The 24,469-nt window shown below is 38.6% G+C and overlaps 1 protein-coding gene across 11 annotated transcripts in view; it reads left to right on the forward strand.

The window, feature by feature from the left end:
• Window positions 1-24,469, forward strand: part of HDAC9 (histone deacetylase 9) — a 992,890-nt gene that overhangs the window by 696,676 nt on the left and 271,745 nt on the right. For 10 of the 11 annotated variants that reach the window (XR_009735813.1, XM_061413649.1, XM_061413654.1 and 7 more), the window contains 2 exons: window positions 3,404-3,537; window positions 21,517-21,637. Coding sequence is in view for 10 of the 11 variants with exons in the window: in XM_061413649.1 (XP_061269633.1) it covers window positions 3,404-3,537; window positions 21,517-21,637 (255 nt within the window). In the remaining variant the exon portion in view is untranslated. The remainder of the gene's footprint in view (window positions 1-3,403; window positions 3,538-21,516; window positions 21,638-24,469) is intronic. The other variant, XM_061413659.1, reaches the window with a different exon arrangement.

A 24,469-nucleotide genomic window follows, 5' to 3' on the forward strand; every position in this document is an offset into this window, starting at 1 on the left:
TTGAGACTCTACTGTTTTCCCAGCATATTTATAGACACTAAGAGTTCAGAGGTAAACAATATAACTCTAGTCTGTGTTGTACAGATAGTAAAGAAAATAACCAATTAACAAGATTATACACCAATTATAGAATTGTACTAAATGTTACAAAGAAGACCTAGAAGATGCTATGAGTGACTCATTGGAAAGGACCCTGATGCTGGGAGGGATTGAGGGCAAGAGGAGACAGGGACAACAGAGGATGAGATGGCTGGATGGCATCACCCACTTGATGGACATGAGTTTGGGTAGGCTTCGGGAGTTGGTGGTGGACAGGGAGGCCTGGCGTGCCACAATTCATGGGGTTGCAAAGAGTCTGACGTGACTGAGCGACTGAACTGAACCGAGCAATGCTTTATTGAGGAAGTGACATTGAGACAATCTTGAAGAATGAGTAGGTATTAGCTGAGCGAAGGGGGCCAGAAGGCAGAATTTTTGGCATAGATGGAACAGCATGTATGAAGATCCCAAGGCACGTGTGATTTTGAGTCTTTTGAAAACTAGAAGGTAAAGTAAACCTTTGTGGGAGAAATAAAGATCAAGGCAGGGAAGTATGAGATGAAGCTGGAGAGGTGGGGACAGGCGTGTCTGTGCTGCCTGGAGAAATTTAACCTCATCTTTTTTTTTTTTTCTTTTTATTTATTTATTTTTTATTTTTTAACTTTACAATATTGTATTGGTTTTGCCATACATCAACATGAATCTGCCACAGGTATACACGTGTTCCCCATCCTGAACCCTCCTCCCTCCTCCCTCCCCGTACCATCCCTCTGGGTCGTCCCAGTGCACCAGCCCCAAGCATCCAGTATCGTGCATCAAACCTGGACTGGCAACTCGTTTCATATCTTTGAAGTCACCAAAGGACTGAAGCAAAGGTAGCGACTCTTAAGTGGCAAATAGAGTAGAATGAAAGTCAGATAGCCATTACAGGGCTATCTCAGGAGTTCAGATTAAAGATAATAGTACCTTGGATTGTATGGTTTCAGCATTGGAGATAAGAGAGTTAGTATGCATCTTCCAGGGAAAAATAGACATTACTTGTTGGTTTATTGGAGAGTGAGTGTCAAAAGGACAGTAAGATTTCTTACATGAGCAGTGGTGGTGATATCCTTCACTGAAATGAGAAACGGTATGTGAAGCTTAAGATTATGAGCTCAAATACGATATTTCTATTTTATGAAAACTAGGAGACATCCAAATGGAGATTTTAGATGGGCGATTTAGATGAGTGTTCAAGTGTATACCGCTCAGGAGGGAGATCAGCCCTGAAGATGAAAATATGAGATTTGGGGGCGTGTGGAGGGATTCTGAAGCCATTTGTATCTTAAGAATCAATATTACATACTTAGAGGGCATCATGAGTCAGACAAAGATAAATACTTTATAAACTAAAATCTGTATAGTCAGATCTGGAATCTAAGAAATAAAACAAAGCGAAATGACAGCGTACTCAATTGTGTAGATGCCAGAGGGAAGGCGGCTGGAGAGCTGGGCCAAATAGGTGAAGGGGATTAAGAGATACAGGCCTCCAGTTGTAAAATAAATAAGCCATGGCGACGTAATAACAAGGTACAAGGGATATAGTAAAAGAACTGTAGTAGGGACTTCCCTGGCGGTCCAGTGGTTAAGACTACGCTTGCACTCTGCGGGGCACAGCTTTGATCCCTGATTGGAGAACTAGGGTCCCACATGCTGTGTGGTGTGGTCAAACAAAAAAATTGTAACAGCTTTGTATGGGCACAGATGTTTACTAGACTTACTGTGGTGATCATTTTGCAGTGTATGAAAATGTCAAATCACTATGTAGTACACCTGATTTAATGTAATATTGTATATGTCAGCTATATTTCAATTAATAGAAAGAAGTGGATATTATTTGGACCAGTGAAATAGTTTTTTCTTAGACATAATTTTTGCCACATGGTTTCAAAATACACATGTCATTCTGCATGATTTTAATACACTGAGGGACACATATTTTCCCCTCTTGAATAACATCCTTCTAACACAATAATGTAAGGGGGAATAAAATGCATTAATTGAACCTACTTTATAACACTAATTGCTTGTACTTATCTGTTCTTGAATAGATATTTAGAAAGTTATTATAATGGACTCTTCTGCATTCTATGCCCCCAGAGAATGTATTTTGATGGTAATTTATTGGAATATTTCATTGGTTAAATAATTTCTTACATCAGGCAGTTTTGTAAATAACATGTTTTCCCCCCAAGGAATAGGGTTAAGGGTGGAAATCTTTTTATAATAATTATCATCTAATTTGTTTCTTTAAAGAGCCCTACCTTGTATATGCCTAATAGTTCATTTTATCAAATGTGTATGAAATCTTTCACATCAGAGGCTCTGAAACATGAAATGTGTTAACTCATGATAATTTAAATGCAGATTTTGTTGTGTCTATGTGATTTCTACTAAAGATATTGCTACTGACTTATTTTTTTTAAGAAACACTTCAAATGTTCCACAATATTTTAAAAACTATCAGTTAAGTTCAGTCGCTCAGTCGTGTCCAACTCTTTGCAACCCCATGAATTGCAGCATGCCAGGCCTCCCTGTCTATCACCAACTCCCGGAGTTTACTCAAACTCACGTCCATCGAGTCGGTGATGCCGTCCAGCCATCTCACCCTCTGTCTTCCCCTTCTTCTCCTGCCCCCAATCCCTCCCAGCATCAGAGTCTTTTCCAATGAGTCAACTCTTTGCATGAGGTGGCCAAAGTACTGGAGTTTCAGCTTTAGCATCATTAAAAACTATAGTATCTGTATTACTTATAGATTGACATAAATTATGAGAGAAGCACAGTAAGCAGAAAAGAAACTCTTTCTGCACAACTTTGAAGGAATTAATAAGCATATGAATAGGCAAGTAGTTGGAAACCCAGTTTGTTACAGATATAACATGACCTAAACTATGGCAAGACTTACTCGTGAAATAAAATCACACTTTAAAGAGCTCATTTTGTGGATTCACTGATAAAATTGAAACCTCTGCTGAATTGAATTATCTGTCTAAAAATACTCCATAGTGATTTAAGATACTGGTGAAATTGCAGTATTGGTTTTTAACCTGCAGTTTCTCAAATATCATCACCTTTTTTACTTTACAGATTTACTTGGTAAGCCTAGGGTCTGATTCTGACTAATTCATGAGTTGACTTTTTTTTGCATATATATCCAGACCCATAGAACTAAATAGTTCTTATGTGCTTCCAGGAAACTTGTGGATATGTATTATTTCTCTGTTTGTACATTTATTTGGAAAAGAATGCCTTTTTTTGAGTAATCATATTGTCATGTAACTTGTGCTCATTACTCATCTTGTGTTGTGTTTTCTTTGTCCTAAAGGAATTGCCTATGATCCTTTGATGCTGAAACACCAGTGCATTTGTGGCAACTCCACCACCCACCCTGAGCATGCTGGACGAATACAGAGCATCTGGTCACGGCTGCAAGAAACTGGGCTGCTAAATAAATGTGAGGTAATCCTGAATTGGCCACACTCTTTTACTTACTTAAATAAATCATGTAAAGAGGCCAGTATTCATTTGGGTAGTTGTAGAAAAATGTTAACTCTGTAGCACCAACACCGTGATTGATGAACCATCATGGACACCAGTAACATATAACCTGACACTGGGCTGGGCACACAGTGGGGACTCAGTCTGCGCTGACGGGCTGAGCAGCTGCCTGATGTGTGTGCCATTACTGTAGTGTTCTGGGGTTTTTTTTGTACACACGGAACTCTTCTTGTTTCCAGTAGGTATCGTTTATTGAGTTAATTTTCTGAGAAGCTCTTCACAAACAGTTAGGGGCTGCATAGTTGTTATTTCTTACTGTAAGCAATGCTCTGAACTCATATGTGCCAATGTTGCCTCATGGAAATGGAATAGTTTTAAAAGATAACTGTCTCTTAACAGTTTTAAAAGATTACCAGAAAGAGTCACTTCTTTTTATTGGTGTTTAGATTCATTTCTGTAGATTCTTGTGAGTCTTATGTTTTATTTAGAAAATTCTGGTTTATTGAACCGTTTAAAAGATATCAGGTCAGAAAGGCTCCCTTTGTCAAATTTGTAAAATATGTAACAACCAGCAGTTGGTTGATTTAGCTGCTATAAATGTCCATTGTTGCTTAAGATCCAGTAACAGTCTATATTTGAGTCTAAACTTTTTTAAAAGAAAAATATCCTTGATGTGTTATTTTACATTACCTTAGCATTTATGGATCAAAAGCACTTTTTCCTGCATCTATATTATGTTTCAGATGTGTTCTAGGGACTAGAGTTATGGAATTTCACTAGACAAACATGGTCCCTATTCTTATAGTCTGATCAGTTGACATATTACTATTTGGTTCCTACGTATTACTATTTGGTTCCTTTGCCCTTCTCTATAAGAGCCATGAAGGAACTCTAGCTCTCATCAATTTGGGAAACATGAAAGTGGATAATATTTTGACCATAGTTATGTCATGAGGAAACTAATAACACTGAAACCATATTAAATTCACTATTCTTAAAATAGTGAATAGTGATAAAGACAGTCTCTTGCGACTACTTTTGAATTAAATGATTTTAACACCCGAAAATGTGGTCAAGAAAATTCTATTCAAAGCCAATTTACTTTAGAGTGAACCTGTAAAATATTTCAGTGGAAATAAAGATGTCAAAGTCAAGTACACTTGATTCTATTTGATAATGAGTGTTAGTTCTGTATGATCTTTTTTCTCTTCAGAGTGGCAAAAATAACTGACTTTGGAAGATGCAAAGTCATTCATTCATTCAATGTGTTCACTTCTAAGGATAAATTCTTTATTGACTTTTCTCTTTTGGAGATGAACTATGTATCTTGTCTTACAGGGGAATTAAATGGTCATTTTCTTTACATCAAAACACAGATAATGTTGATGGGTCATTAAGCAGTCTCGATATTGTGAATGAATATGCCAGAGTAGTGTATACAGATTTAGTTTCACAAGTTTTATTATATGTTGGTAATAGAATTATCAAATACCCTTCATATTTAGAGTTCTGCTTTTCAGTAAGTGTATCATTTACCTAGAAACTCAGAAGTGAAAGAATTTCAGCTAGATTTATTTCTATGGTTCTTTCTTGAGTGAAAGTCTATGATTCCTATTTTGCCAGTAGCATCCATGTTATGCGGCAGAAAGCTTCATATTCTTTGGTAAATTTTAGAGTTATATCATTGTTTTTGATAATGCAGGTTGGAAGCCAGATCACTCTATTAGAGTCTGCACAATCCGATATGAAGCCGGTGAAGTAAACCATCCAGGAGACTTCTTTGTAGTAGATTGGCCTTATGGGTATTTATTCATGAGAGCATTCGTGTCTCACCTTTGCATCTATTACAGATGTCTTCTAGCTTGGCAGTCTCTCTGTGCTTTCGTAAGCTGAGGCGCTGCTGTGTGCATTTTGTCACTTTCCAGTCTTTGTTATGTGCTGAAGCCGAGCCTCCACCACTCCAGATAAGCAGCGCCCAATCACGGCTTCAGTGTGCTGTTAGGCTGTGGTCTCCTTCAGCCTTTTACCTGAAGGAACACTGTTTATACAAGCAGCAAAGTACAGAAGTAAATGGGATGTAATATGATTCATACTGGTCTTAAAATTTTAGAAGTTTGTTATCTGTTTCTCATCAGTCTTTCTTTTTTTTCCAGTTCCTGGTGCATCACATTCTTTTGGTCTTGTATTATTTGAAACCATGAAGTTCAACTTATACGCAGCACTAACTGATGTGTGTCAGACCCAAGATGAAATACTAGAAGGACCGTGACTCTCTGTGACCCCATGGACTGTACAGTCCATGGAATTCTCCAGGCCAGAATACTGGAGTGGGTAGCCTTTCCCTTTTCCAAGGAATCTTCCCAACCCAGAGATCAAACCCAGGTCTCCTGCATTGCAGGCAGATTCTTTTACCAGCTGAGCTATAAGGGAAGCCCAGAGACTGTATGGTTGACAAAAATGAGTGGGTCTATTCCAGTTCAGTCAGCTAAATAATCAGCTAAATAATTTGTTTCTGTAGCAAATAATCAACGGCTTTCCTGAGGTCTCAGTGGTAAAGAATCTGCCTGCCAATGCAGGACATGGGTTCAATCCCTGAGTTCAATCCCTTCCTGGGTCGAGAAGTCCCCCTGGAAGAGGAAGTGGCAACCCATTCCGGTATTCTTGCCTAGGAAATCCTGTGGACAGAGGAGACTGGCAGGCTACAGTCCATGGTGTCCCAAAGAGTCAGATACACCAAGCATGTGGGCACGCAGCATACTAGCAAACAGTCATGCAATTAACAAATAATGTTCTTGAAAGCACAGATCAGCAGACTGGCTTTTAACGAAGACCAAGCACAAAAGTCGCATCCAAAACTTCAATAATGCAAACAGAAGCCCCTTTTCCTAACGTAGCTGAAGAGCAGTGTGTCAGGGGTTTGCTTTCCAAAGTGATGCGGTTGTTGCGCATGTGTATTTATTTGCTCCTGTGTTATGAAAATATCTGTGACTTGAACTGGTCCAATCCAAAATGTGCAGTGAAATTTCTAAAGCCATTAAGAACCCATCACTAACTTTAAGACACCTAGGAATTTAATATTCCTTTGGCTTGTGTGAATAACTTGAGAAGTATTCAAAGTGGAATTTTAAAAATGATTATTAAGTAAAATAATGTAGCCTATCTCTAGAGACTTTCATGTATAGCAGTAACAAAAGGGATAATACATACAAGCAAAAGAAACGTGACTTATTTTTTCTTCCTCATTGTTTCTATGAGAAGTAGGGGGGAGGGAAAAGGGAACATACAGAGGTTGTTCTAGGCTATTTTAGCTCACTTGGAAACAGTAGAATCTATTTCCTTAGCCAGTACTCTCCCCAGTGACTGCAGCTGAAATAATTGATGCATGTTTGTTGTGGATTTTCTTTTAAAGAGTTTGATTTGACAAGTTAATTATAATATACACATTTTAAAATATATTACTTGCAAAGATGCTAGCCTTTCCCTCTAAATTATTTTGAAAATGTCAATGCTGTGTGCGGGGCAACCCCAAACAGACATACAACAAACCTTTTAGCGATTCAGCAAAACTTATTACACTCGGTTTCTGAAAAGCCAGGAGAAAAGCACACTGTAATTGGCAAGTGGTTGGACCCATGTCTGCATGCTAAGTCGCTTCAGTCATGTCTGACTCTGTGCGACCCCATGGACTGTGGCCCACCAGATTCCTCTGTCCCTGGGATTCTCTAGGCAAGAACACTGGAGTGGGTTGCCATTTCCTCCTCCAGGGGATCTTCCTGACTTAAGGATCGAACCCATGTCTCTTACGTCTCCTGCATTGGTAGGCAAGTTCTTTTACCACTTGCGCCACCCCGGAAGCCTGGTTGGATCTGTTGTGGGTACATTATCTGGTTGAAGAGGCAGGAAGTTTCCTGTATTAACAAGCTTCCTAGTTAGTGTTTATGAGGCTTCTAAAGCGATCAAGGCCAATGACAATGTGTTTCTTTTTTAACATAAGTTTGTTTATTTGTCTGCACTGACTCTTAATTGCAGTATGTAGCATCTTTAGTTATAGCCCGTGGAATCTAGTTCTCTGACTAGGGATTAAACCTGGGACCCTTGCATTGAGTGTGTGGAGTCTTAGTCAGTAAGCTACCAGGGAAGTCCCAACAATTAGAAGTGTCTTCTAATTAGACGTTACTTAGACGTTACTTATTAACTCCAAGAGAAGTTAGGTTCTATCCTGAGTGTTAATGAATATTTATAGCCCAAGGACATAAGGAGAATCAGGCCTTTCTAAGTTGTCTAGGTAGGACTAAGAGGAATTTAAAATCCACATCTATTCCTTGGTTGTGTCTAAATCATGCATTCCTGAGAGTGAAAACTTGTGTCCGGGATGCCAGGGGTTTGAGAACTGGCCCTGGTGTGTAGGTCACTGCTCTCTCCTTAGCAGTGTGCACAAATTCGTCTCTTAGTTGTGAAAAACAAGAACTTAGTTGTCTCAAAAGAGAGAAAGTTTCTTAGATTTTATAGAAAAGGATATAGTAGACTAGAAATATAACACACCAGCTGGGTCAGTATGTTGTTTCTCGGTATCCTGAGAGCAGTTTGCCGTCTTTCAGCATTTTCCTGCCAGGTCTGTGTAGCCACCCGTAGTTATTGGGTGAAATTGACAGAGCTCTGGGGACATAGAGCTGAGCATGAGGAGAATCCTGTGGCTAGCTCAGTGGCATTTGTTGATTGATTTTAGGGATGCTTAAATGTTAGCTTATGTCAGAATCACCTGAGAGAATGTTGAGATACGAATTGTTGGGCTCCAGCCCCAGAGTTTCAGATTCAGCAGGAGTGAGGTGCTACTGGTGTGGCAGTCCAGAATTTGTATTTCTTCAGTGTGTCTGTGCAATCCTGATATTGCTGATCTGGGTACCACACTTTGAGAACAGTGATCTATCCCTTCAGCAGTCTTTATCAAGATTTTTCATTTCCCAGGCTCCTGTGTTTGGAGCTGGAGATAGAATACTGAGTAGATAGAACCCATGTCTCAAGGCTGTTACAGTTTGGTGAGATCATCAGACGGTAATCAAATGATCACACAAATAAATATGTCACTGCACACTTTGAAGGGGTTTCGAGTCACTAGTTATACACTGACAGTGATTTTTAAAGACTCGTTGATTGAGCTTTGGGAAGGAATACAAGGAGAAAGGCTGTGGTCAGCTGTCTCTATGATCCCGACAACATCAGAGAGGCCCTTTGAGCAAGAGACAGAGGAGGAAACGTTATATATTGGAGAACAAAGGAGCAAGTATATCAGACCTTAAGATGAGCTTGCCCTCCATCAAGCTGTATTTAAGTTCCTTTGTCAACTAGGGTTATAATTTCACTGGGACAGAAGGTAGGGAGTCTCAATTGCTCTGACATACAGAGCAAACATGCTTTCCGAAACCAATGAAGTAGTCAATTTTGCAATTAAACAGTGTACAGGATAGAATAGTTGGCAATCTGAAAACGTTAAGAGAGCTTCTTTATTTTTAAGTGATAGTCTGATCCACAAATCAAACTTATGTATTATTTCATTTATCAAGGTAGAAAATTAATCAGAATGGATTCCTTCAAAGCTATTGTTCAGCATTAGAGTTGACCTTAGTCCTGCCATTAATTATCTGTGTACTTTTGTCAAATCATTTAAACCTTAGTGATCTTTGGTTTTCCCATGTGTGAGATGAGGGTGTTAGGCAGGATATTGGCTAGGATCTCTTCCAGTTCTAATAACACTTGGAACTGGATGGATGAGAAGTTAATTTGAAACATAGCACTTTCTTTGGTTGAGGGGAGACAAAGTTTTAGTAAACTTTTTGCACGGAATGAAGCAGGGCAAAGACTAATAGAGTTTTGCCAAGAAAATGCACTGGTCATAACAAACACCCTCTTTCAACAACACAAGAGAAGACTCTACACATGGACATCACCAGATGGTCAACACTGAAACCAGATTGATTATATTCTTTGCAGCCAAAGATGGAGAAGCTCTATACAATCAGCAAAAAAAAAAAGACCAGGAGCTGACTGTGGCTCAGACCATGAACTCCTTATTGCCAAATTCAGACTTAAATTGAGGAAAGTAAGGAAAACCACTAGACCATTCAGGTATGACCTGAATCAAATCCCTTATGATTATACAGTGGAAGTGAGAAATAGATTTAAGGGCCTAGATCTGATAGATAGAGTGCCTGATGAGCTATGGAATGAGGTTCGTGACATTGTACAGGAGACAGGGATCAAGACCATCCCATGGAAAAGAAATGCGAAAAAACAAAATGGCTGTCTGGGGAGGCCTTATAAATAGCTGTGAAAAGAAGAGAAGTGAAAAGCAAAGGAGAAAAGGAAAGATATAAACATCTGAATGCAGAGTTCCAAAGAATAGCAAGGAGAGATTAAAAAAAAAAAAAAGGCTTCCTCAGCAATCAATGCAAAGAAATAGAGGAAAACAACAGAATGGGAAAGACTAGAGATCTCTTCAAGAAAATCAGATATACCAAACGAACATTTCATGCAAAGATGGGCTTGATAAAGGACAGAAATGGTATGGACCTAACAGAAGCAGAAGATATTAAGAAGAGATGGCAAGAATACACAGAAGAACTGTACAAAAAAGATCTTCATGACCCAGATAATCACAATGGTGTGATCACTGACCTAGAGCCAGACATCCTGGAATGTGACGTCAAGTGGGCCTTAGAAAGCATCACTATGAACAAAGCTAGTGGAGGTGATAGAATTCCAGTAGAGCTATTCCAAATCCTGAAAGATGATGATGTGAAAGTGCTGCACTCAATATGCCAGCAAATTTGGAAAACTCAGCAGTGGCCACAGGACTGGAAAAGGTCAGTTTTCATTCCAATCCCAAAGAAAGGCAATGCCAAAGAATGCTCAAACTACCGCACAAGTGTACTCATCTTACATGCTAGTAAAGTAAAGCTCAAAATTCTCCAAGCCAGGCTTCAGCAATACGTGAACTGTGAAGGTCCAGATGTTCAAGCTGGTTTTAGAAAAGGCAGAGGAACCAGAAATCAAATTGCCAACATCCGCTGGATCATGGAAAAAGCAAGAGAGTTCCAGAAAAACATCTATTTCTGCTTTATTGACTAGCCAAAGCCTTTGACTGTGTGGATCACAATAAACTGGAAAATTCTTCAAGAGATGGGAATACCAGACCACCTGACCTGCCTCTTGAGAAATTTGTATGTAGGTCAAGAAGCAACAGTTAGAACTGGACATGGAACAACAGACTGGTTCCAAATAGGAAAAGGAGTACGTCAAGGCTGTATATTGTCACCCTGTTTATTTAACTTATATGCAGAGTACATCATGAGAAATGCTGCACTGGAAGAAACATAAGCTGAAATCAAGATTGCTGGGAGAAATATCAATAACCTCAGATATGCAGATGACACCACCCTTATGGCAGAAAGTGAAGAGGAACTAAAAAGCCTCTTGATGAAGGTGAAAGTGGAGAGTGAAAAAGTTGGCTTAAAGCTCAACATTCAGAAAACGAAGATCATGGCATCCGGTCCCATCACTTCATGGGAAATAGATGAGGAAACAGTGGAAACACTGTCTGACTTTATTTTTGGGGGCTCCAAAATCATTGCAGATGGTGACTGCAGCCATGAAATTAAAAGACGCTTACTCCTTGGAAGGAAAGTTATGACCAACCTAGATAGCATATTCAAAAGCAGAGACATTACTTTGCCAACAAAGGTTCGTCTAGTCAAGGCCATGGTTTTTCCTGTGGTCATGTATGGATGTGAGAGTTGGACTGTGAAGAAGGCTGAGCACCGAAGAATTGATGCTTTTGAACTTTGTTGTTGGAGAAGACTCTTTAGAGTCCCTTGGACTGCAAGGAGATCCAACTAGTCCATTCTAAAGGAGATCAGCCCTGGGATTTCTTTGGAAGGAATGATGCTAAAGCTGAAACTCCAGTACTTTGGCCACCTCATGCGAAGAGTTGACTCATTGGAAAAGACTCTGATGCTGGGAGGGACTGGGGGCAAGAGGAGAAGGGGACGACAGAGGATGAGATGGCTGGATGGCATCACTGACTCGATGGACGTGAGTCTGAGTGAACTCCGGGAGTTGGTGATGGACAGGGAGGCCTGGTGTGCTGCGATTCATGAGGTTGCAAAGAGTTGGACACGACTGAGCAACTGATCTGATCTGATCTGATCTTGCTTTTAGTTTGTAAGCTATCGTGTAAATTGACTGTGCTTACAGTCCTGATTGGCAGCCAGAGAAAACATGAGTCCTCATTATATTAGATTGCAGTGGTTACATGGCTTTACTTCTTTTGGCATGACGTGGCACTGTTTTTTAAAAATTGAGGTAGTGAGTAGTCCCTCATGCCAATACCATTTAATTTGTTTCCCCTGTTGAATCATTCATACTGAGTTTAGTGATTCTGTTGGAAGTGGAAATCCAAACCAGCAGCTTTCTTGTCACCATAAGAAACAGATCTGGAGAGGTCATTTGGTGTCTTCTTTGGGATTAAGCTCCTTGATTAGGTAGCCAGCTCTCTGGAGCATGTGTGCCCCTGAAGAAAGATGTGCTCTTCTGTGCTGAAGCAATTGCAGGGGTTGATCCATCATCTGTTAGAAATGCACTTGCAGTCGTTTTTCCAGAAGTGCTCAGGACTCTCAGCCCCACCAAGCCACCCACAGACATTTGCTTGCTCTCACATTTGTTTTGAGAATAATAACATGTTATAATGCTTTTGTTGGATTGCACATTATGTGGAATTTGCATTGCCTCTTTGTGATTCCTATTGAATAACTTCGTTTCGCTTAATTCATAAGTACAAACCATAAGCAACATACTGTGCTGAAATGTTTAACTCCTTTATTCAAGTGCCAACACAAAGTAATTACAAAACAATTCTGGGACACAGAACCACGCTACTGTTGCCCCTTCTGGGACTTCTCAGCACTTCTAATGAGAAAAGTGGAGAGCAGGTTTAGTGTAAAATCTTAATATGCCAAGGAGCTCAGGGATAAAGTCTCCAGCACATTTGCCTGCACACAGAAGTGATTTTTTAAATACCTTTTGTAAATCACAATAAAGAAATTGAATAGTCTTTTGAGAAATAATTTTGAAATGTGCATATTTTCTGACTTCAATGTTACAAAGCACTAAACACTGCAAGTTAATGGAAATTCAATTAAACATTTGTTTTATAGAGTAATCTAACTAGATGGCAGCATATAACAGCTTACTGTTTTGTTTAGTTTGAAAAAAAAAATGTGTGTGTATTTGTGTCTTAGAATCTAACCACAAAGCAATAAGAAACTCAAACAGGGAATCTTGTGAATAGTCTAAAGTATAATGGTGGTTATGGAAAGAAGTACATGTGATTTAGATGTGGTGAGTAAACCAAGGTGTCATTACTCTGAGAAATATTTACAGAACCCAGTAGAGTATAGACCCTGGCAGATAAATAACATTAAAAAATACTTGTGCAAACCATAATCAGAATTAAGATGATTTGGAATTTTAATTCTGCAAAAAATGGGGAAGAATTAGTGTGGAAAACAACCAATAAAAGGAAGTAAGACAGGCTGCCTTCTGAGTCCATTTGGAAAGTGATAAGTATTTTTTTTTTTAAACAGAAGCATTAAAATTTATTAGCAAAAACTGACTAGTTACATGGTTTTGAACCATCTAAAAATTGGAGTGCTAAAGTAACAAAATATTTATGGTGACAGATTTATTTCATACATGATTATTGTTTTAAAAAAATCAATGCTTTAGTGTAAATCAATAAAATGTTCATACAGTGTTTGAAAAATAATTACAACATAGGAGACTCAGTTGCATAAAAATTGTGAAAATTGAACCAGTTACACTGAGGCATAGCATTCTTATTTTCTAATGAAAATAAGTGGATATATTTCATAATAATGAAACTAGTGGACATAAAACTGAAAAAAAATACATAGTACATATGCTTTTTACCACCCAGACATTTGTGATTGAATGAGCTTGCTGTTTCTAAAGTACATTTGTAATTGTTCTATGCCATGAAATATTTTTAAATAGATTGTAAAGAGTGAATCAAGCAGTATTACATGGAAGTAGATGGCACTTGTCATTTTGAAAGTCATGTAAACTATTTTTTAACTTCTCAACCTTCTCTCTGCCAACCATTAAGTTTAACTACTCCATAGTCCCAAATGTTGGTTAGTATAAGGTCAGTATAAGGTTAGTATAAGCAAATCTTGAATTTGCTTATAAGCAGGAAGAATGGACAGCTCCCTCTAACATGAGATTCTTGACTTAGGTTGCCCACTAAAATCCCCTGGGTGGCTCTAAGTTCCTAGATGCCCAGGTTGTAACCTGACAGGAGTTAACCAGGAGCTCTGAAGGTATGATCCCAGACATTAATAACCTTTAAATTTATACAGCCGATTTCCAAGGTTCAACCAAGATTAGAAAACAATTTAACATAAGCTTAATGAGGTAGAGACAGAGAAGTGAACAGAGTCGTATATTTGGAGGTGAGAGAGTAACAAAGTAAACATTTGCCTGAGAAACAAAGGTGGCATTAACTCCAAAGCATTATGAACAAAATGAAATTCATAATTGGGAAAAATGTCCATTATTTTGAGGTTATCATGGGATAGGAATATGAGTTCTAAAAAACCTCTTATTTTTCAAATATAATTAAGCATTTTTTAAAATGGACTTCAAGGAATACATGTAGCATCTTTTTGAAAACCTTCATAATGAGATCTCCTCTCTTGCTTCAACCATGGTAATTTATCACTTCAGTTGTTATATTTGCTTGCCTGAGGCAAAGCTATACATAAAAATAAAGGATGTTTATTGAATTTTTGTTGTATATGAGGTAATTCACATAGCCATTTTAGGGCTTACCATTTTTACTCACTGTTTTAGGGCTAAAAGTAATTCGCTTAAATCTCTGTATATTTATAAATGAAGAAACAAACCTCCAGAAAGGTAGCTGATAGCAGACTGTGGGCATGTTACGGACACGTGACAGAACCCAGAACTTACGGCTTCTAACTTGAAATTCACTCTATTTTCATATGGCTGACAGGACCAAGAGCCTGTTGGGCTTCCTGCTTGCTTATTGGTAGCCTCCTTCCTACTTCTCATTCTTTTACTCTTCTTCCTTCCTTCCTTCCCTTGCCTCCCCCTTCCCGCCAATTCTTTCTTCACTTCTTGGTTTGTGGGATCTTAGTTCCCCAACCAGGGGCTGAACCCATGCCCTTGGTAAGTGGAAATGGCAGAGTCCTAACCACGGGACCTTTTCATACTGTTAATGGGGTTCTCAAGGCAAGAATACTGAAGTGGTTTGCCATCCCCTTCTCCGGTGGACCACATTCTGTCAGACCTCTCCACCATGACCTATCCATCTTGGGTGGCCCTACATGGTATGGCTTAGTTTCATTGAGTTAGACAAGGCTGTGGTCCATGTGATCAGATTGGCTAGTTTTCTGTGATCGTGGTTTCAGTGTATCTGCCCTCTGATGCCCTCTCGCAACACCTACCATCTTACTTGAGTTTCTCTTACCTTAGACGTTGGGTACCTCTTCATGGCTGCTCCAGCAAAGCGCAGCCACTGCTCCTTACCTTGGACGAGGTCGCCCATCTTGACCTTGAACGTGAAGTAGCTCCTCTCAGCCCTCCTGCGCCTGTGCAGCTGCCGCTCCTTGGACGTGGGGTTACTCCTCTCAGCTGCCGCCCCTGACCTTGGGCGTGGGACATGGAACAACAGACTGGTTCCAAATAGGAAAAGGAGTACATCAAGGCTGTATATTGTCATCCTGCTTATTTAGCTTATATGCAGAGTACATCATGAGAAACACTGGGCTGGAAGAAGCACAAGCTGGAATCAAGATTGCCAGGAGAAATATCAATAACCTCAGATATGCAGATGACACCACCCTTATGGCAGAAAGTAAAGAGGAACTCAAAAGCCTCCTGATGAAAGTGAAAGAGGAGAGTGAAAAAGTTGGCTTAAAGCTCAACATTCAGAAAACGAAGATCATGGCATCTGGCCCCATCACTTCATGGGAAATAGATGGGGAAACAGTGGAAACAATGTCTGACTTTATTTTTTGGGGCTCCAAAATCACTGCAGATGGTGACTGTAGCCATGAAATTAAAAGACACTCACTCCTTGGAAGGACAGTTATGACCAACCTGAGAGAGTATATTAAAAAGCAGAGACATTACTTTGCCAACAAAGGTCTGTCTAGTCAAGGCTATGGTTTTCCCAGTGGTCATGTATGGATGTGAGAGTTGGACTGTGAAGAAAGCTGAGTGCTGAAGAATCGATGCTTTTGAACTTTGTTGTTGGAGAAGACTCTTGAGAGTCCCTTGGACTGCAAGGAGATCCAGTCCATTCTAAAAGAGACCAGTCCTAGGTGTTCATTGGAAGGACTGATGCTGAAGCTGAAACTCCAATACTTTGGTCACCTCATGCAAAGAGTTGACTCATTGGAAAAGACCCTGATGCTGGGAGGGATTGGGGGCAGGAGGAGAAGGGGACGACAGAGGATGAGATGGCTGGATGGCATCACCAACTCAATGCACATGAGTTTGGGTAGACTCCAGGAGTTGGTGATGGACAGGGAGGTCTGGTGTGCTGCGAGTCATGGGGTCGCAGAGAGTCGGACATGACTGAGCGACTGAACTGAACTGAACTGAACCACGGGACCACTAGGGAATTCCCTAACTCTTCTTTCCCTACTCCTTTTCTTTCTGGATAAAAACTCGAGGAGAACAGGTTATTAGATGATGAGGGAGCTATGGAAGGAGATAATGTATTGGGGGGAGGAGATATAAACTCTTTTTTTGTAACATTTAAAGAAGCAATTGGTTGTAGCATGTGAAATCTCCATTGATAAGCTTGGGCATGAGCAGTGAGATCAGATTTTTTGCTTTGCTTAAGAGAGAAGTATATCCACAATAATGAATAGGTGTGAACTGATTCATTAAATATGAAGTATAGGCTTTGTAACAGAAGGTAACTTTGCCACTCATAAGTCATTTATTATTCTTTTCTTTAAGTCTGCAGCCCTGCAGATCTTTGTAGAATAAGAATGCATCCCTATATTTAGGGACAGTGGATAAAATATTTTCAGAAAATGAGATATATCAATGGAAATTCTTGCCTAATATGTCACTGCTTTGAAAATGATTAAAGAAAATGGGGTCTCCCCCCAGCAGAGGCAGGTACTTTGACTTGTCAAATATAAGTTGGACATTTTCTCTTAGTTTGGAACTGCCACAAAATGAGCCCTTTCATGTCCTCAGTAATACCAAACCAATGCAATCCATCTGTTCTGCTAAATTATTTCTAGTTCCCTAACCAAAGGCACTGCTTTTTCATGCATTTTATCATGATTTTATGCCCTTTATTATATTTTACAAAAGGTTCTGATTCCTCCAGGGCCAATGAGAACTGATTAGGACACTGGCCTCAATCCAGGCTTTGAACACAGGAGGGGAAGGAATAGAACTGTTTCCTTTTCTCCCTGCTCCTTGGCAAAAAAAAAAAAAAAAAGAATCTATACCGTGTGTGCACTCTGTGTGTGGGTGGGTGTGGGTAGGCTGCATTTTATCCTGTTGCAACATGACTTTGTAGGTCATGTTCAGAACGTTCCTTCTGTAATCAGGTTGCATTAACAGGCTTTAATTCAGAAAGACCAATTCTTTAGGAAAGAGCCATGGTGTGTTGTGAGACTCAATGATACGGTCATTTTGAACAACATTTGTCAGACTTCAAACCTGAATGTACACTGTTTGGGGGGCTGATCTAATGAAGAAGACCTTAGTCCTCAGGTGCTTAGCACAGAGTAGACACTTAGCACAGGAGTTCCTTTCCTACTCTATAGGAAGAGACTACTTGAGTGCAGGTCACAGAGAATGGAAATAGAGTAATGATAGCCTACATCCTATATCACAGGGTGTCTTTACTAGGAAATAGAAGGGAGAGCTGTAAGTTTCCTTTCTTAGACCCATACTGGCAAGGTATTTAAGATCTATGTTAGGCTCTCTAGTGAGAAATACCTGGATGGATACCCATGTCAACCCGTATATGAACTGAGTGTCCATATACTCAGAATTCTCAAAAATTCTTTTGGTCAGAATCATAGATGACTTTAGGTTGGCATACTGCCAGCTAAATATCTCTGAGAACAGAAATCAGTATCTCCCTACATTATGATTATCAGAGCACTTTATCCTATTTTGTGACTCATTATACTCTTGACCTTTGGCTCAAGAGCACATCATGAGAGAAAGCTGAAGGAATAAAGGGTACACAGGAAATTGAAAATATGGGAAGGGATTAAATGGGACAGTCTATATTTAAGCATAAACACATCACTTAATAAATTACTGATGATGATACCAGAAAATGAAAACCGTTGGAGACTTCAGTTTGAAAGGAAAAGTAGAATATGATGAATTTAAGATATCTGATGATAGTGAGGCAAAACGAACTACTCCAGGAGGTACTCAGTCTTAAGGAAAAAGGAGAGCTGCTGCTATTTCAGCATTTTTAGCTTAGTCATTCACGGAGTTCCCATAGCAGTGCCTCTTAGAGATATAAATCTTAGAACGTGTTTTCTCCAGATCCTTTCTCCAGGTAGAAGCCATTTTTCATATGGAATTCGTTTCTACTGCCTTCTTTCTGTAGAAACATGTACACCTTTTTTGTGGGTCTTATTCTCCGGTGGGCATAGAAGCAGAAAGGATTGTAAAGAATTAGTGCTTATAACCTGGGACTTCCCTGGTGGTCCAGTGGTTAAGATTCCATGCTTCCACTGAAAGAGGCAAGAATTCAATCCCTGTTGGGGAACTAAGATCCCACATGCCACAGGAGGGAAAAAAAAAATCTAGAACAATCAACAACAACAAAAAAGAATTGCTATTTATATATAGTGTAGGATTTTTTAAAAAATACATTCTGTAGTAATAAAATGAGCCAGTGTAAAATATTTCCTAGGAGTCAAAAAGAAGTATAGAGAGGAAGGAGAAAGAAATCAGAGGGAAAACTTGTGCCCTTTATTACATTTTAGTGATGAAGGGGAGACTAGGGTATAAACCAGGGAGGAATACTCTTAGAGTAAGTGGACTACCAGGAGATCCAACCAGTCCATCCTAAAGGAAATCAATCCTGAATATTCATTGGAAGGACTGACGCTGAAGCTGAAACTCCAATACTTTGGCCACATGATGTGAAGAACCGACTCATGGGAAAAGATCCTGATGCTGGGAAAGACTGAAGGTGGGAGGAGAAGGGGATGACAGAGGATGAGATGGTTGGATGGCATCACCAATGTGATGGACATGAGATTGAATAGGCTCTGGGAGTTGGTGATGGGCAGAGAAGCCTGGCGTGCTGCAGTCCTTGGGGTCGCAAAGAGTTGGATGCGACTGAACTGACTGACTGAAGCAGGCTGGGCCAGATGCTCTGCCCTTACTGTTAGTTAACTGATATTCCACAAGGGAATGACTGAGGTGCAGCAGGTGTCCTCTTAAGATTTATCAGCACTTGAGCTACTGTCAATAATTGAATCTTGTTAGCAGATTATTTTTCAAGTTTGCGATTGAGCGTTCAGCCTAGTGGGGTTGTGGGAGAATGAGAAGGGAGTTAGGAGATGCATGGAATGTATGGTATGTGAATATATATGACTAGTTTGTGAAAACATAGAGCTGCACTTATTGCTCATGGTATTTAACATTATACCAGAGGCAAAAATTTGTTGTAGAGTAGAAAAATGTCTTTATGGGAAAGGGGATGGAGCTTTATGATAGTAGTCCAAATGTGGGTCTGATTGTTAGCTAGAGCCGGCTTTGTTTAAGATATGGATGTCTGACCGTATCAGCGTGTAGATGTTAGTGGCTATGGATTTCATAGACTCATAGAAATGAGAGCGGGAAGCCCTGTTATTTCATGGTGTTCATTATTCTGCCAGACTGGGACTGGTTGCCACAGTCTGGTTTCAGTGTGCTGCTCGTTCCAATTTTAGGTGACTCAGACCATGGAGTTACCACTGCTTATCTTGGGGGATTTTCCACCAGCTGAAATCTCACATTTAAAATGTTTCCCTTTAATAGAGACTCTGAACTTTCCTTTTCTCATTACTTGTCATTCTGTTTCTTTGATTGCTCTGGTCTTCCAGAAACATTTCCAAATGTGATTTTACCAGCGAGCCATCTAGGTCAGTAACGTTTGTTTATTGATGAGAGCAGTGGCTGGCCAGATGGCCATCATAAATTTGCCCTAGTCTTCAGCATTACCTGCCTGGTTTAATTTCAGCATTTAAACCTACCTGGGAATAATGTCTCCAGAGCATATTTTTTATTTTTCTAGCAATGTAAATGGGGTGTCAAGTAGAGGGAACTTCAGTGCTTTGGCAATGAAAATGCCGTAAGCATTTGTTTGTTTATTCAGCACATAATGGCGCAGTGTCAAGAAGGGTCTGTTTTACATCATTCCTATTAGCTTCCTGTTACCCCTCAAGTCCCCTGCTATTCCTCTCGCACTGAAATGATGCTTTATTTTCAGTGACAAGCACCACTAGCCAATAAACTTCTAGGAAGTATCAATGTATCAAGGTTCTTTTCCCTGAACCTTTCGCCCCCTTGGAGAATCAGACAGCAGCAGCATTACCTGAAACTAGGGAGACTGAGTGTGGAATTTTCTTGGTCCTGAGAGCAGTTGTTGTCACCTGATGATTTTACGTCAACTGGTAATTCATGGTCAGGAACATGAGAAGACAGCATTCCCTGGACAGACTGTCTTTGAATTTTACTGTAGTTCTCTGCTAATATATTGCCTTACAAGTGTCTTGTTGGGATACATATTTTAAATAAAATATTAACACTCTCTGGGTAATTTTAGGAAGTATAGCAATTTAAAAAATAAGGCTAATTAACTTCATACACCAGCACAGTGTTTACTGGTTTAAAAGATTTGTCAACTGAGAAATGCGACCAGGAAGAGCGCTTTGTCCATTGACTGAGACTTAACTTAGGTGCAGTTTTGTCTATGTTGAAGAATCATTCTTTGTTAGCTAAGTTGCAAGTTTCTGCCTAACATGGATGTAGAAATATTGATTGAGCATAGAGTATCTCAAATTATCTCTGATTAAGAGTTATTGTTTTTGTTCAATTTCCATTCTGTCACAGACTAAGGCTTCTATAAAATACATTCAAAATGAGATACTACAATAATGAAATAAAAATTGAAGACATGAATGATTGTATCTGATTCAACAGACATTTAAAATACTCTGTCAGGGGTTGCTATAAAATTTTCTCCATATTTACTCCCAAGGCTATGTAGACCTCCTCACAGACCATTCTGTTCCTGAACTGTGATCAATTCCCATGTTATATATTTTGAATGATATCGGTCTAGATGAACACTGCTGTGAGGCACACACACATGACATGATCAGCGTATGGGGAATAATCAAATATACTAATGTATTGGTATTTATGTTCTTTTAAGAAACAGTAAGGAATCTGTTTCAACAGCTTCTTTGGGTGAGTGTAAAGTAAGAATCTAATGAATTTACTTCTCAGCTAAGCAGTAGTTCCTGTTTTTAACTACATACTTTTACAAAGGAGTTAACTACTATTACCAAATTTTTATTAACTATTAACTTTTTATAGATATCTTTTTATGCCAAAGAAGAATATGTTTTATGTCAGTTGCCCATTTAGGCTTAAGCAATCCATGGGATCTGAACTTTGTATACACTCATTTTTCATGTATTATTATGGTCCTTTGTTACGCAAATCAATGCCTCATTGCTCCATGATGAAACTCAGCCCATTATTAATCATCTTAAATGTGACTTGGGGTCTTATTTTCTCCTAAATGTTGTCAGTGAAGTACGGTAGACTTCTGCTGTTTTCTTTCAGCGAATTCAAGGTCGAAAAGCCAGCCTGGAGGAAATACAGCTTGTTCATTCCGAACATCACTCACTGTTGTATGGCACCAACCCCCTGGACGGACAGAAGCTGGACCCCAGGACACTCCTAGGTCTGTATGGGCCTCCATTCTACTGAGAACAGCACATTCCAGCACTGTCATTAGTCAGCACTGCTGTCAGTTCAGAATACTTGGCAAGCAGTGTGATAAAGAGCTCTCCCAACAGCAGTGCTCTGTGGAACGAGCGGCTTACAATCTAGCCAATGTAGATTAAGAAAATCCTACTTTAGGAAAAATGGCAGTGCAGGTTTTATGATGTTGATTTTTATTTGAATAGCATTTGTGTCACCGTGTTATGGCTGTTGGGAGTAAATGCATTGTGAAGTTTGTTTACATTTTTAATCTAAATTTTTTTTTTCACATTTTTCTGTGAATTTATCTTCACCTTTCAAATTTATTTTGTGCCTTTCAGTTCTTTTCTTCTATGACCTTAACACACACAGGGCACAATATAACTTATTTTAAATGAAAAACTCCATATTACTATACATAGAACCCTGTATTTTATATAGTAAGGTTGCATTTTAAATCTTAATAGACTCCATGTAGTACATGTTTTAGTTATGGAATCAAATAGTAGTTGGCAGAAGTAGAAAACTAATAAAGCTCATCTTTATGATTTTTCCAAACTTTATTATCAGATTTTGAAGTCAAATTTATGTTTCACTGCTTTATATAAACTTTGTATGAGTGATAGAATCAACAGTATTGAAGAAAGTTCATGACAGAAACATTTTAGCTGAAACAATTCTGTTAATTAAGTTTATTAATAATCTTTTATAATAGAATAATAATGCATGACATGGTGATGTATGCCCAAAAGATTATGTTTTAACTAAAAATATATTTTAGGACTTTTTCTTAAAAGTCCCTTTCTTTCCAGTAAACCTGTTATGTCAGTTCCAAATTATTGGACTCTTTTACCCAATTCAGTATTACTTTGAGATGATTCTGTGTTAATTGGTCCTAAACAATTTGAAAGCAAGTGGATGACCTGTAGTAGGCATCTTAGAAAGCAATTATGAGAGGAAATTAACAGTCACCAATTTTAACATTAAAAATCTACCCTTTTAAAACAAGTGGCAGGCATCCCTAAATTTATGAAGTAAGCGTATACAGTTGTGTGTGTGTGTGTGTGCATTTATGTGCATGCCGGGTGGGGAGAAATTGACAGAAAACACAGGAAGATTACTCAGTTTTTAGAAAACATTATGAAAATTTGATGAAAGTTTGTATAGTAGAATTAAATTTATGTGTACCTGTGGCAGATTCATTTTGATATATGCCAAAACCAATACAATATGTAAAGTTAAAAAAAATAAAATTAAAAAAAATAAACTTATATATTAACATAAAGCAAGTGAGTCCATTTAGATATTTACACTCTGTGTGTTATTTTTCTTTTTTCTGTTGCTGGAGTCAGTCTCTGCACATGGTGATTTTTACATAAAGCAATTTTTGCTGTGTATATTGTGCAATAAATTTCCTTATTTTAGCATGAATTAATAATTCCACCCAGTTTACCAAAATGATGAAGTAAATCAGACCATAACTTGCACAGTCTTCCGTGGTTGAAATACTCATGCATTTTAAGGATAAGAAACTATGTTCATTTTTATTATTTGTTAATTTAGTTAGGAGGAAACAAGTAGAAAACTTTCCCCATTTCTTTTTTTTTTTTAACTAGATCTCAAACTTTGGATTTAATTAAGATAAATTTACATGTAGGTGTTTCAGAGATGTTCCACGATAACCATATTCCACATATTAAGAGAAAGGCTGTATTTGTAAAAGATATGAAGTTTGAACTTTGGCAGCTTTGAACTGTTCTACTTATAAAACATGGCAATACCACTTTTTAATTTTTTTAATGAAATTTGACACTTTTGGGAAAAGCTGATTTTCTCAAAACATGCGTATCATTTAAAGATTTGAATATTTAAAAATGAATTCCACTGTGTAATTTAGAACCTGGATAATAGTCCTTTTCAAATATATATGCGATAAAAGCACCAACTATCAATTTATTTTTTTTACAGTTTTGTATAAATAATTTGGCCATTTATCTCATTAGTTTTGAATATTCAGTGTGAAATAAAATTCATACAGTAGATGACTTCAGAGTTAACTGTAGATACACATGTGGAGTTCCATGGGCAGCTCTCAGGGATCTGTGCAATAGTGTCAGCCTTGTGTGCAGGCTACAGGGGTAAAAGGAAACAAGGATGTTGTATTGCTTGGTCTTGATGTCTAGCGCTAAATTCAAATTTGATGATGCTTCTGAACTACATCAGTCTCTCCCATCAATTCAGAAACAACTTCTTCAATTCAGGGTCTAAATTTAAAATCTTGTTCTTTTAAAAGTTTAACGTCTCGTATTTTTTCGTTCTTTATGAAATTTGAATTCTTGGGGCTTTTTTTTTTATTTATATCTCAAAGAGCAGATTGAAGCTGCCATGTATAAATGTGTAGAAATTCATAGCCATCAAGATATTTTCTCTTTATCCCTTTCTTTTACTCCCACACTTCCTCTTCTTCCTCTAATCCCTCCCACCACAGATGGTGCGGGAGGGTTTGTCAGTGTACACACACACAGTTTAATTGATACTACTACTTTCGACAGTTCTGGTGTTAGGAGAAAGGATTTACATAAAAATTCACTATGACCAGATTCATCAGTCTCTGTATCATGAAAGACATCGATAACGTATAAAATCATTAGATTTGAAAATGGGCACCATTTATCTCTTTAAATACTCTAGACCCTGTAAGATGACACTTTTAAAACATTCTCTCCAATCCTGTCTGGTGAGAGGTTTTCCTTAGCATTAATTTTCCTGTCATTCTCACTACCAGTTTTCATTATCTTGTGGCTAACTGGAG

The sequence above is a fragment of the Bos javanicus genome, chromosome 4 (genome assembly GCF_032452875.1).
Source record: "Bos javanicus breed banteng chromosome 4, ARS-OSU_banteng_1.0, whole genome shotgun sequence".
Lineage (NCBI taxonomy): Eukaryota > Metazoa > Chordata > Mammalia > Artiodactyla > Bovidae > Bos > Bos javanicus.